This window comes from Amyelois transitella, chromosome 18 (genome assembly GCF_032362555.1).
Source record: "Amyelois transitella isolate CPQ chromosome 18, ilAmyTran1.1, whole genome shotgun sequence".
Lineage (NCBI taxonomy): Eukaryota > Metazoa > Arthropoda > Insecta > Lepidoptera > Pyralidae > Amyelois > Amyelois transitella.
Genome location: NC_083521.1, coordinates 1,016,231 through 1,029,631, shown reverse-complemented (window position 1 = coordinate 1,029,631; position 13,401 = coordinate 1,016,231). Strand labels below are relative to the sequence as shown.

The 13,401-nt window shown below is 35.3% G+C and overlaps 1 protein-coding gene across 3 annotated transcripts in view; it reads left to right on the top strand.

Annotated features, from left to right (window-relative positions):
- The first annotated feature begins 80 nt into the window (after positions 1-80).
- Positions 81-13,401, top strand: part of LOC106142614 (DNA-directed RNA polymerase III subunit RPC1) — a 32,248-nt gene continuing 18,927 nt past the window's right edge. The window contains exons 1-8 of one of the 3 annotated variants that reach the window (XM_013338770.2): positions 6,731-6,909; positions 7,032-7,167; positions 7,482-7,631; positions 8,090-8,431; positions 8,675-8,829; positions 9,165-9,345; positions 9,798-9,935; positions 11,993-12,190. In XM_013338770.2, coding sequence (XP_013194224.2) covers positions 6,866-6,909; positions 7,032-7,167; positions 7,482-7,631; positions 8,090-8,431; positions 8,675-8,829; positions 9,165-9,345; positions 9,798-9,935; positions 11,993-12,190 — 1,344 coding nt within the window. In that variant the 5' untranslated portion in view covers positions 6,731-6,865. Of the gene's footprint in view, positions 660-1,555; positions 3,979-4,072; positions 4,214-4,296; positions 6,910-7,031; positions 7,168-7,481; positions 7,632-8,089; positions 8,432-8,674; positions 8,830-9,164; positions 9,346-9,797; positions 9,936-10,305; positions 10,358-11,992; positions 12,191-13,401 lie in introns of those variants that run through there. The other 2 variants (XM_060949167.1, XM_060949168.1) reach the window with 2 other exon arrangements.

Here is a 13,401-nt window from a genome sequence, read left to right as displayed (position 1 = left end):
CTTTAGAATATAAAATGTACTATTGGAGTATTTCTCAAAATAAATGTACATTCTGGAAAAAAAAAGTGTGCCTTGATAAATTTTGAAAAATACATTCGTTTTTATTTAATCATAGAAATAATTTATACACCAAAATGTAGGATAACTATTAAACTTTAGAATAATGTGAAATAAACAGCTTAATCGTATTATTACTATTTTTTTCGTTTAGTTTTTAAATAACGTTTTTTTACCATTCATACAAAAATCGAATTGCCACCCTACCTACCTCATACTTTTACACTTCATAAAATGCGAACTGTAACATGAATATTGTGCATTTTTGTGTATTGTGGTTCTTCATGAAATGTAGTTACTGAAAATAAGTGATTTTCTATGGGGTTGCTTAATAAATTCATAATTAAATGCAAAAAATATAAATGAGTCGCGTCATTTTACTTTTTAGTAACTACTCTTTAGTTGCGTTTTATTTTACTTCCAAGTAATTTCTGAACGCATTAATTTAATTTTCAAACGGGCAACCCTAGCTGCTTTCTGATTGGTTGTTGGTTTGACGTCTCCGCCATTACATTTATTGTGAAAATCAGATGTACACGTGTTTTGTTGAGTGGGAATACTATTTCGTGACAGGAATTAAAACAGCCTTTTTTCACATAACGGTAAGTCTTGATTTACTCATCTTTTATAAATCGTGTGGTAATATCATTTGGAAAGCCTATATATTGGCAGTTTCAGCTTATAACAAACAATTTCCTTTTTATAACCTCGTTTTGTAAAATTTCTATTACAATTTCGTAACGATTTTTATGAATTTCGTAACGTTACGAAAAAGTACAGTATAAAGCTGTGTTCATACAGTTCCAACCTGATAATATTCACTGCCGAATTCATAAAAAATAGATCTTAGTAATGATAGTGCATCATCAGCAAAAGACTTGACTGCCTCCGTAGACGAGTGGTTAAGGTGTGCGCCTTACAAGAGGAGGTTGTGGGTTCGAATCCCACGGAAAGCATACTTTGTAAAAGTTGTTTTCAGTCGCATTACGACATTGCAAAATTTGATTGTCTGATAAGAAAGATGATGCGTGCTTCGGAGGGCACGTTAAACCGGCGATCCCTGTTGCTGTCTTTGACAGTGGTCGTTATATAAACCATGTCGGAGGCCCTTGAGGCGGTTTAAAAGGAAGGTTTTAGTGTATAATATGTTTATGTACCACGAGTGTAAATCGAGGCGGGCGGCTAGTTCAAGATATACTACTTCTGCTGAGGACACTTAATTCTGTAGAGCAGCCATTTTCAACACGTTATGGTGTGTTTACATAAAATTATGAATTTTATGAACTCACTAGCTGTTCCCTGCGGCTCTGCCCGCGACATGTATGTTTTTGTCTAAATCGTGTATTTTTTTATCTAAAATTTTTCAACCCTTTTGTCGTGGAAATAGAACATACTTATGATCACACATACTACACACATTCGCATGTATAATATTAGTAGAAAAGTAGGGATTTGATTTCTTTGTGAGCATAACATTTATATCTTTATTTTATTTTAGGAATGCCACCTAAAACTAATGCCGAAAGGCAAAAAGCTTACAGAGAAAAACTAAAAAAGGAAAAGCCAGCAAAATATGAGAAAATTCGAGTTAAGCATTTGGAAAAAATAAAAGAAAATAACAAAAAGAAAAAGGAAATGCTTACAGAAAAAGAAAAAGAAGTGTTACGAGAAAAGTGGAGACAAGCCAATGCTAAAAGAGCTGAAAGAAAAAAGAAGGCTAACCTTACCACACATGACAAAAATACATTAGAAGTTAGAAAAAACACTTATTCTAATACAAAAATCTTAAAGGAAACACTAAAAAACCTAATTGAAGAAAATAATCAGTTAAAAAGACGTAATAAGAATTTAAAGCAAGCCTGTAATCGGATGAGAAAGCGAATGGTCAATCTGAAAAAACTACTACATCAACAAACTGTGACTAATAATGACGTTATTTCCATTGAACCAACTGCTAAAACACCACAATGTGACGACACACCATTAACGAAATCAAATAGTTTCATAAAAGAAGTTTTACCAAATGTGTCTCTGGTAGAAAAAGAAAGGGTGAAAAAGAAGTTACTTTTACTAAACACAATTACAGATTCTTTAAAGACAGAGTTTAATAAAGCAGATCCCAAAGAGAGGACAATACTAAAAAAGGTAGCTACAAACGAAATTGCAAATAAAAAAAAATTAAAAACAGCTATTTCTAATGTTCTTGGCCTGAAAGGAAGAATCAGAACGACGACAAAAGGAAGTAACCAAATGAGAAAGAAATATAAAAAAGAAATCCAAAATTTCTTTGCAAGAGAAGATGTAAGTAGACCTAGCGCAGGGAAAAAAGAGTGCATAACGAGAAATAAAGAAAAAGTACAAAAGAGATATTTAATTGAACCAATATACAAGCTCTATAGAAAATACAGGACAGAAGGTGGTAAAGCATCTTTGCAAACTTTTTATCGGTTCCGACCATTCTTTGTTGTGAAACCAAGACTTCAAGATAGGAATACTTGTGCTTGCATAAAGCATTGCAATTTATTGTTTAAGGCAATATCTTTGAAGAAGCTAGGTTTACTTCAAACATCTGACATTGATGAACTTATGAAAAATGTAAGTTGCAGCAATTCTTTCAAGTGCATGTACTCCGAGTGTTCTGAATGCAAAGATAAGAAATTAGCTATTGATTTGACGATAAGTGAAGATAGTCCCGTGCAATGGCTCCAATGGAAAATGAGCACGTATACCTATACTAAAATTGGCAAAAAGAAATCAGAAGAAAAACAGACAAAGAAGTATTTAAAACAGATAGTGAAAGGAACAGTGACTACATTAATTAAAGAATTTCAAGATGATATACAAAAATTTAAAACTCATTACTTCAATGTTTCGCATCAGTACTTGGCGTGGAAAAAGTGTATTGAAAACCTTGATGAAGAGGAAGCAGCATTGATTTGCGATTTTTCAGAAAACTTTTCATGCAAGCAATCTGAAGAAATTCAGGCTGTCCACTTTGGAGGATCCCGGAATCAAGTCACATTGCACACTTGCGTTCTTTACAGGAAAAATGCGAATCCCCGATCGATATGCTCCGTATCACCAAGTAATGAGCATGGTCCTGGAGCAATCTGGGCTCATTTGGATCCAATAATGAAACTATGCAAAGGCTTTAACATAAAAAATATTCATATATTTTCTGATAGCCCAGCAACGCAGTACCGCCAAAAACATAATTTCTACTTGTTTCAAAAAAATATAAAAGAATATAAATATGAATATGCTACTTGGAATTTCTTTGAAGCCTCACACGGCAAAGGTCCAGCTGATGGGGTTGGTGGAGCTTTAAAACGACAACTTGATAATCATATTTCACATGGCAATGACATAATCAACGCAAAAGAAGCATATGAATATTTATTAATTAACAGCAGAGTAAAAATGTTTTATATAAATGAAAATAACATACAAAATATGATGAAAATGATACCTAAAAATGTTATTCCCATAAAAGGTACAATGAAGATTCATCAAATCGTAATCGACGATAATACGAAAATTAAATATAAACTGTTGAGCTGCTTTGATTGCAAAAAAAATAACATCTGTTGCGACTGTTACCACACAAAAGAACACGAACTTCTACCCACCAACTACCTAACAGGGCCAAAAGCTGTACCATGTCGTAATAAACGAAACGCCTTAAAAATACAGAACACACCAGCAAAAAGATTCAAAAGAATAAATAGTTCTACTACAACGGAAAGTGACGTCAGTGTAAGATATTATGATGATTTAGATCCGAGAGATGTAGAATTTGAGAGTGAAGGCGATGATAAAATTACAGACTTTATAAAGAATTTTAAAAAAGTAGAGAAAGTTGATCTAGTTTCAGATATAGAAGAGCTAACGCATTTAAGGTTTAAAGATAGAGAAACTCAGGTAAAATACTAAAATAAGTCTCTTTAAATTCAAAATTTACAAATTTCTCATAGCATTTTTCTTAAAAACAAACTTTAATGAACACTTTTTTCAGGACTCAGATGTGGAATTTGAAAATGAAGACAATGATAAAGTTACAGACTTTATGAAGAATTTTGAACAAGAAGTAAAAATTGATCTGGTCTCTGATATTGAAGAGATAACGCAATTTAGGTTTAAAGACAAGGAAACACAGGTAAAATACTACAATAAATCCCTTAAATTACAAATGTCTTATAGCGTTTATTTAAAAACAAACTTTAATGAACATTTTTTCAGGACTCATGGGAAAAGAAAACAGGCAAGAAACGAGAACCTACAGAAAACGAAAAAGTAACAACGTTATCTTCATCAAGATTTATGTCTGCAAATCGTGCTTTCTATAACCCCGAAAATAAAGTCGACAAGGCAGAAGGATTGACTACGGAAAACGAAATATATTCTACACAAGAAGGCAAAGAAACAAGAAAATATAAAGGAAAAGGCATTGGAAAAAAGACAGTAAAACACCAACAACTTATAAAAGAAGAAAAATATCCAATTGATACAATGAATGTATTAAGACAAATAGATGACACAGAACAATCTAGTAAAGATTTAAAAAGTCGCAGAGAAGAAAGATCATCAACTGATTTGAATTCTCTGCCAATTATTTTCTTTGATAATTTAGTAAGTGACGAAGTTTTAGTTACGAACGATGAATATAAGCTTGATGCAACGATATTTAATGAACCAGAATATAATTTAAACTATTTTGATGATAATATTAATATTGATGATATGATAATAGAAAAGGATAATGCGAAAGAAAATAACACTGAAAATGAGAATGGTAGCAATGAAAGTGTCATACCAATTATAGATACTCACAAAATAAAACGCAAAATACCTGGACTGACTATTATCAAAGACGAAAGACTGGAAAATAAAGATACGAAAAATAAAGTGGTTTATAAGTCACTGAAACCCCTATCATTAAATAATTATATTAATGCACCAAAACGAAATAATAAACCAAAGTCTGAAAAACTTAGATCAGGAACTTCGATTATGAAACAGAATGTTTTTAATTATTATAAAGATAAGGAAGAAATTTACAAAGCTCTAAAGGATACTGACTCAAATTAAAGTTACGAATTTAAATGTTTAAATTACAAACACTGTTTCGATTCCAAAATTTTTTTTTAAACCTATTGTACTACTAAAAATTTAAAAAGCTTGGTAATTTGATTACAATACGTTAATGAATACTCTCTTGTTTTATTTTTAACTCCATAAAATAAATGGTCCCTATAACATAATAATACGAGTATCTAAGTAATATATGTATAAAATTTTATATATACATACATAAACATATTACATACACATATATAGATATACTAGCGGCCCTCTCCGGCTTCGCAGGGTACTTATAAACCTTCCCGGTGAAACCCTGTATCTATTACAAAAAACCGCATCAAAATCCGTTGCGTGGTTTTAAAGATATAAGCATACATAGGGACAGACAGACAGAGCGGGAAGGGACTTTATTTTATACTATTATACATATATTACTTATATGTACACACACACTTATAAAATATGTATGTATATGTATACAATAAATAAACGGGTACATAAATAACTTTGAAAAATATATACGTAAACATATAATATATATAAATAAATGAATTAAATTGTATTTTGTTTGCCATTGTGTAATAAGCCTTACGTTTACTATTTAGTTGCATCTTAGGACTATTTCGTAACAATATTTCGTAACTACTTTTTCGTTACGTACATTTATTTTGAGAAATACTCATTGGCCGTTTGCGAATTTATTCGCATAAATTCATCGTAACTTTCTAAAATGGTTATATATTTAAATTACTGCCTGTTTAATGTAATAGACATACAACTTCTGTTTCTATTATTTTCATACAATTTTTTTTTCTTTGCCTAAAAATTCGACTGGCAGAGAATGCCTTGTTATATTCGTTATTTTTTTTTGACAAATATGCCTTGAAATACCGATTATAACCACTAGGGTTATAGAATAATTAGATTTGATTGTGGCAAGTGGACAAATGTAGCTACCTGCCTAATTTTTGCCTTACCCTATCTACTACTTCGAAAAAATTTAGAGGCGTCATCTATACTTCTATACTAATATTATAAAGCTGAAGAGTTTGTTTGTTTGAACGCGCTAATCTCAGGAACTACTGGTCCGTATTAAAAAAAAATATTTTTGTGTATAGAATAGACCATTTATAGAGGAAGGCTATACAATAAGGCTATATATACATCACGCTGCATACATATAGGAGCGAAGAAATAATGGAAAATGTGAAAAAAGAACGGGAAAAATTATTCATCCTTGAGAGCTTCAATGATGCCCAAAACAACTAGTCCGTAACGAAGTCGCGGGAACAGCTAGTCTTATATACCGTGTTTCAATGTTTGTTACGTACTCCTCCGAAACGGATTGACCGATTCTCATGAAATTTTGTGAGCATTTTGAGCAGGTCTGAGAATCGCCTAACATCTATTTTTCATACCCTTTAGTGATAAAGGTTGTCAATTGGTAGTAAACTTCGTTTAAGGAAGCCAATAATAAAATAAACCGCATTCCGTTTCAGCAAATTCTGCCTTATCTTAATCAGAAAATGAACGCAACATTTAGCAAGAAATTACTATATTTTTGATGTCAATGTCAAAGTTAAATGACAGCAAAACGTCAAGCTCATATGTGTTGATGTGTGTTGATTTTTGTATGATTTGAAAAGCCGAAAAAACAGAAGCTTTGCGAACTATTAAATAATTAAACTTTTTTTTCAAAATACAGTTTTCAATAGAATAGTCAAAAATGCCAAAGGAACAATATCGTGAGACGTATGTCGGGAGAAAAATGTATGTTAAATTTAGGTTATGTTTACATCGTCATATGAGTTATATTGTTGTGTAGATTTTAACTAAATCCATCAAAAACTTATTCATGGCGTTAATTAATGGGTTTATTATTTTGTCCATAGCTCCCATGTCACGTTCAACGTGGACAGTGCGTCTGATATACAGAGAGCAGCCCACATGCAGGTCATCACGAAGAACCTGTACGCTCAGGATGGTCAGAGGATACCAGCCACGCATGGTGTACTTGACCGCCGAATGGTTAGCCTGATTGGCAATATTATATGTGTACCTAAGTCTTGGACCCCTACATAGTTTGTAACCTAAGTTGTAGCAGAATTTTCTGCCTATGAATTTTAGACCAAAAAATTCGTTTGAAGTAGAGTGACAATTTTCAGAAGGCAGGGTTAGACTATGTTTGATCTTGGGTAATTAACTACATTCATACAAAATTGCCCCTGTGGTTAAGCTTTGAAACCATATCAGTCAGACTGCAAGTGTAATTTTATTATGGAGTCTGGTGGATTCAGGATGTCCCAAAAAACTTTTGTCATATATATCATCTTAAATTTCAGGGCACTAACCAGAAGGATGCCAATTGCGAGACATGTGGCCTGGGGCTGGCAGAGTGTGTTGGCCACTACGGCTTCATCGAGCTAGCACTGCCTGTGTTCCATGTTGGCTACTTTCGTTCCATTATAACTATACTGCAAACTATTTGCAAGGTATGTATTTTACTAAATATAAAACATGACAATACTATTTGAAATATAAAATGTGTACCTAATTATCTTTAGAATATATTTCTCAGTCCTTGCTAAATATTGGGACGTTATTCCTCTATCAGTCTTCCAGTAGTATTGACAAATTATAGGCAGATTATTAATTATTTTTAACTTTCTTTTAAACAATTTCAATTATCAACCATATTACATTTATATGATAAAAAAAAACTTTTTCCTTTTGAATTCTAAGTTTTTTTTTTAAATTATCTGAGGTGAAAATAAATTGCCTGGTCAGTCCTGTGTGCTATCAAAATTGGAGTGTGAAAGTTAGGTTTGATTTGGACTGACGCCTCTCATTATGACCTGGCAAACAGATGTTGTTTGAAGATTCATCTTCATTTTTTGTGTGGTATTTCAACTTCCACCCCAAATCTTCCAAATTATTTTGTATTTTTCAGGAATGTGCCAAAGTAATGCTACCGGAACCATTGAAGCGCTCATTTCGACGCAAGTTTCTACATCCTGAATTGTCTTACTTACACAAGAAGAACCTCCGAGCCGCGGTACATAAGAAAGCAAAGACCTTCACTAAATGTCCCTCTTGTGATGCCCTCAATGGCATGGTGAAAAAGAGTCCAGCAGGGATCCTGAAGATTATACATGACAAATATAGGAATAAGAAGCCAACTGACCCTATTGTAGTGCGTGTGCTGAAGGATTTCTATGAGGCTAAGGAATCTAATAAAGAAGTAGCGGCCATGATCAACAGTGGACTAATTGTGGATCTGAATCCGTTGACAGTAAGATGTATTTTTTTTTGTAGGACTCTTTTTATAGAGTTACTATAGGTTAACTTAACTCTTAAAAAAATTCGCTGCTAGTCAAACTCTAGAAAATGACAAACAGTTTAAATGTAATTTAGTTGTAGTAAGTAAAATGATTGCTTGAATTAATTTAATACTGAAAAATTCTTCTAACCATTTCTACCTTTAAAGTTAAATAACATGATAATTTAAAATAATAAGGTAATATCTCCAATTTAGGTGTTAAACCTCTTCCGGCGCATCCCCGAGGAAGACATTCCACTCCTGGGCATGAACGTAACTCAGTGCCGGCCGGAAGACTTGATCCTCACTCGATTGCCGGTGCCGCCGCTTTGCATCAGACCTAGTGTTGTCTCTGAGATAAAGGCTGGCACGTGAGTAAATTGTAATTTCGAGATTCTTTAACCTGCCTATGTCTTTCTTCCTATCTGAAATTGTTACATTCGCTTCTTCTGCACTGACGCCTTGGTAGCGGCAGTAAACTTAGTTTTAAGTAATTTATTTGACGTCAACCAATGTTGTTAAACCATACGTTTTGATAATTATTAAGCGATACGAAGTATCCTATAATAATGAATAAAATTTTGAATTTTGAACATTAGTTACAGTTTCATGAGAAAATCTTAAGTATATATGAAGATAATTCTCTGTTAACCCCATAAAAAATTAATATGTGAATGAAATTTATTGTGTAATATACTTTTTTCAGGAATGAAGATGACTTAACAATGAAACAGTCTGAAATCCTTCTGATTAATGACGTGATCGACCGCCATATTGCGAGTGGGGGTAAGAGCGAGCTCGTGGTGCAAGAGGACTGGGACTATCTGCAACTTCACGTCGCTCTCTACATCAACAGCGAGATGTCTGGCATCCCGCTCTCTATGCAGGTGAGTGACAATGATAGCACCATTGAAAATTCAAATAATAATGCTTAAAAACATATGTAAATGTTTTTTTATAGCCTGTACGTACACGCATGGTATGCATTGAAGAATTGGCTTTATGCAAGTACATGTATGTATAATGTTATAATAAATTGCCGTGTGGTTCCCGGCACCAATAGAAAAAAGAATAGGACTACTCCATCTCTACCCCACGGGTGTTGTATATGGCGACTAAGGGATAGGCTTGCAAACTGGGGATTATTTTTTAGGCGATGGGCTAGCAACCTATCACTATTTGAATCTCAATTCTATCATTAAGCCAAATAGCTGAACGTGGCCATTCAGTCTTTCAAAATTGTTGGCTCTGTCTGCCCCGCAAGGTATATAGACGTGACCATATGTATGTATGTATTTTTTAAATATATATGTATACTGATCATCCCAACGTTTCGCAGCCCAAGAAGCCGGGGCGAGGTCTGGTGCAGCGGCTGAAGGGCAAGCAGGGCCGGTTCCGCGGCAACTTGTCCGGGAAGCGCGTGGACTTCTCCAGCCGCACCGTCATCTCCCCGGACCCCAACCTGCAGATACAGGAGGTTGGTCACGGACTCCTCCTCACACATGAAATAAATAAATATATATATACATATACGGGACGAATAACACCGATCGAGTTAGCGCGTGGACTTCTCCAGCCGCACCGTCATCTCCCCGGACCCCAACCTGCAGATACAGGAGGTTGGTCACGGATTACTCCTCACACATGAAATAAATATATATATATGTATATACGGGACGAATAACACCGATCGAGTTAGCGCGTGGACTTCTCCAGCCGCACCGTCATCTCCCCGGACCCTAACTTGCAGATACAGGAGGTTGGTCACGGACTCCTCCTCACACATGAAATAAATAAATATATATGTATATACGGGACGAATAACACCGATCGAGTTAGCGCGTGGACTTCTCCAGCCGCACCGTCATCTCCCCGGACCCTAACTTGCAGATACAGGAGGTTGGTCACGGACTCCTCCTCACACATGAAATAAATAAATATATATATACGGGACGAATAACACTGATCGAGTTAGCCTCGAAGTAAGTGCGAGACTTGTGTTATGAGATACTAACTCGACGGTACTGTATCTTATATTAAATACTTATGTAGATAAACATTCTAGACCCAAGCCAATCAGATAAAGTTCTTTTCTCATCATGCCCTGACCGGGATTCGACACCTCCGGTGTCACAGACAAGCGTACTTACCGCTGCGCCACAGAGGCCGTCATACACAGAGGCCACATATTTTGACGGCCTCTGCGGCGCAGCGGTAGTGCGCTTGGCTTTGACACCGGAGGGTCCTGGGTTCGAATCCCGGCCAGGGCATGATGAGGAAAGCACTTTCTCTGATTGGTCTGTGGGTGTTAGATGTTTATCTATATATGTATTTATTATAAAATATTGTGTCGTTGGGTTAGTATCTCGTAACACAAGTGTCGAATTTAGTTCGAGGCTAACTCAATCTGTGTAATTTGTCCCATATAATATTTATATTTATTTTATTATATTTATAAAGTAGATTGTCAGTGTTAATACAAGCTTTTGTTTTTTTTTTGCGTTTGCTTAATGAGTTAAACTGTTCTGTTCCCGCGGAAAGTATAATGATTTGACGGTAAATCTTTACTCTAAATTACATACATACATACATATAATTACGTATATATTTCTGACAGGCCATGTTCAGCTGAATGATGGAATTGAAATTCAAATAGCGACAGGTTGCTAGCCCATTGTCTACAAGAAGAATCCCAAGTTTATTTGCCATTCCCTTAGTCGCCTTTTACGACATCCGTGAAAATCATATGCAGTGGTCCAATTCTAAAGTGCCGGAAACCACACGGAATAATGACAATGACTAAAGAAAATGTATAATGGCGAATTACTTCCAATCTCCTGGTTCTTCTCAAAAGATCCCTATTTTGAAAACTGCTACGTCGCAAAGCAAATAATCATAGATTATATGCTGCAATAAATATGATTATAGGTCTAGAAGAAGTATTTGATAACAGTCGCTATCTTTACTTAGATCGTCAGTCAAGAAGTTAACCTTAAAATCTCTTATCAATGTCAATTTGTCACCTACTTTATAGTAATGCAGTGAAGTTTATTCCGATACTTCTTCTATTTGGTAGTAGATATAGTTTGACTTATTAATTTATGCGACGTCAATAACAGATACCTTGTTTCCAATTTTGAAAATAAATTTTTATTTGTCAGCAATTTTTTTTCTAGGTGGGAGTACGTCAATAATAACAGATACCTTGTTTGTGCCGTATGGTTCCCGGCACCAATACAAAAAAATAATAGGACCACTCCATCTCTTTCCCATGGATGTCGTAAAAGGCGACTAAGGGATAGGCTTACAAATTTGAGATTCTTTTTTTAGGCGATAGGCTAGCAACTTGTCACTATTCGAATCTCAATTCTATCTTAAAGCCAAATAGCTGAACGTGGCCTATCAGTCCGCTCAGGACTGTTGGCTCTGTCTACCCCGCAAGGGATATAGACGTGATTATATGTATGTATGTATGCACCTTGTTTCCAATTTTGAAAATAAATCTTTATATTGTCAGCTTATTTTTTTTTCTAGGTGGGAGTACCAGTCCACGTGGCCAAGATTCTGACGTACCCCGAACGGGTGTTCCCGGCCAACCTGGAGTGGCTCCGCAAGCTGGTCTGCAACGGGCCGGACGTCCATCCCGGGGCCAACTACGTTCAGCAGAAGGGGCTGCAGCACAAGAAGTATTTGAAGTACGGGAACAGGGAGAAGATAGCTCAGGAACTTAAGGTAGGTGTGAATTGTGAAAGGAGGTCACAATGCTGCGGTGAGTTTGTTGAATTGATTCTTCTCCGTTTGGGCTTAGGAAGCGGACTTCGGATATCTATAATCTATAATACAAAAAAAGAAATATTTCTCTTTATTATTTGCGTGGACTAAGAACAGCCTGGAGAATGACGTCGGGTACATTTCATGAATGCCACAAAGACTAAAATTCCTGTGGGATTTGAGACTCTTCCACGCGTACAAAGTCGCGGGCAACAGCTAGTATATTATAAAGCTGAAGAGTTTGTTTGTTTGAACGCGCTAATCTCAGGAACTACTGGTTCGAATTGAAAAATTATTTTTGCGTTAAATAGACCATTTATCGAGGAAAGCTTTAGGCTATATGACATCACGCTGCATCTATAAGAAGCAAACACATAATGGAAAATGTGAAATAAACGTGAAAAATTATTCATCATTGAGGACTTCAATGATGCCCAAAATAACTATTCCATGCGGACGAAGTCGCGGGCAAAGCTAGTGTTATATATACTCTGTTAAAAAAAGTGCGAGATTTACTCAGTCAAACGAGTCAGTGGTAAGGCGATGACATTAATATTCCATATAAATTTTCAAGCTCGGCGGTTTTGGGTACTCTTGATCTGACCCTTTACCAGGACGTCCTTAATTTGATCAAACCAATTTTACCGCCGAGCTTGCATGAAGACAGTTATGAATGTGGATGAAGCGAAGGAAGTATGCAGAGATCGTGGCAAGTGGAAAGATGTAGTCTCTGCCTACCCCTCCGGGAAAGAGGCGTGATTTTATGTATGTGTGTATAAATTCGCATTTACTTGCTCGACGGGTTTGATCAAATAAAGCTTAGTACAAATCCAACTGTTCTTATCGGACATGGAGGGTTGTTGATTTTGCCTGACACTGATCGCTATCAAAGCGGTTAGCTTAATGCCGGATTCACATTACGAAATTAGTGGCTTTAAATTAGTTTGATAAAACTAATTTGACCAGTAATTTCACGTGTAAACTTTGACGTTAAGACTGTTGGCTCTGTCTCCCCCACAAGGGATATAGAAGTGACTATATGTATGTATGTATATGTGTATGTGGGTAAGCGTTCAGTTTCACAATGCATGCATTACTTTTGTGAAACTGGAGTAGTTTTGTGCTATGCGCATATTTTTTGTAAAACAAATGTCACGTAACTAATTTCGTAA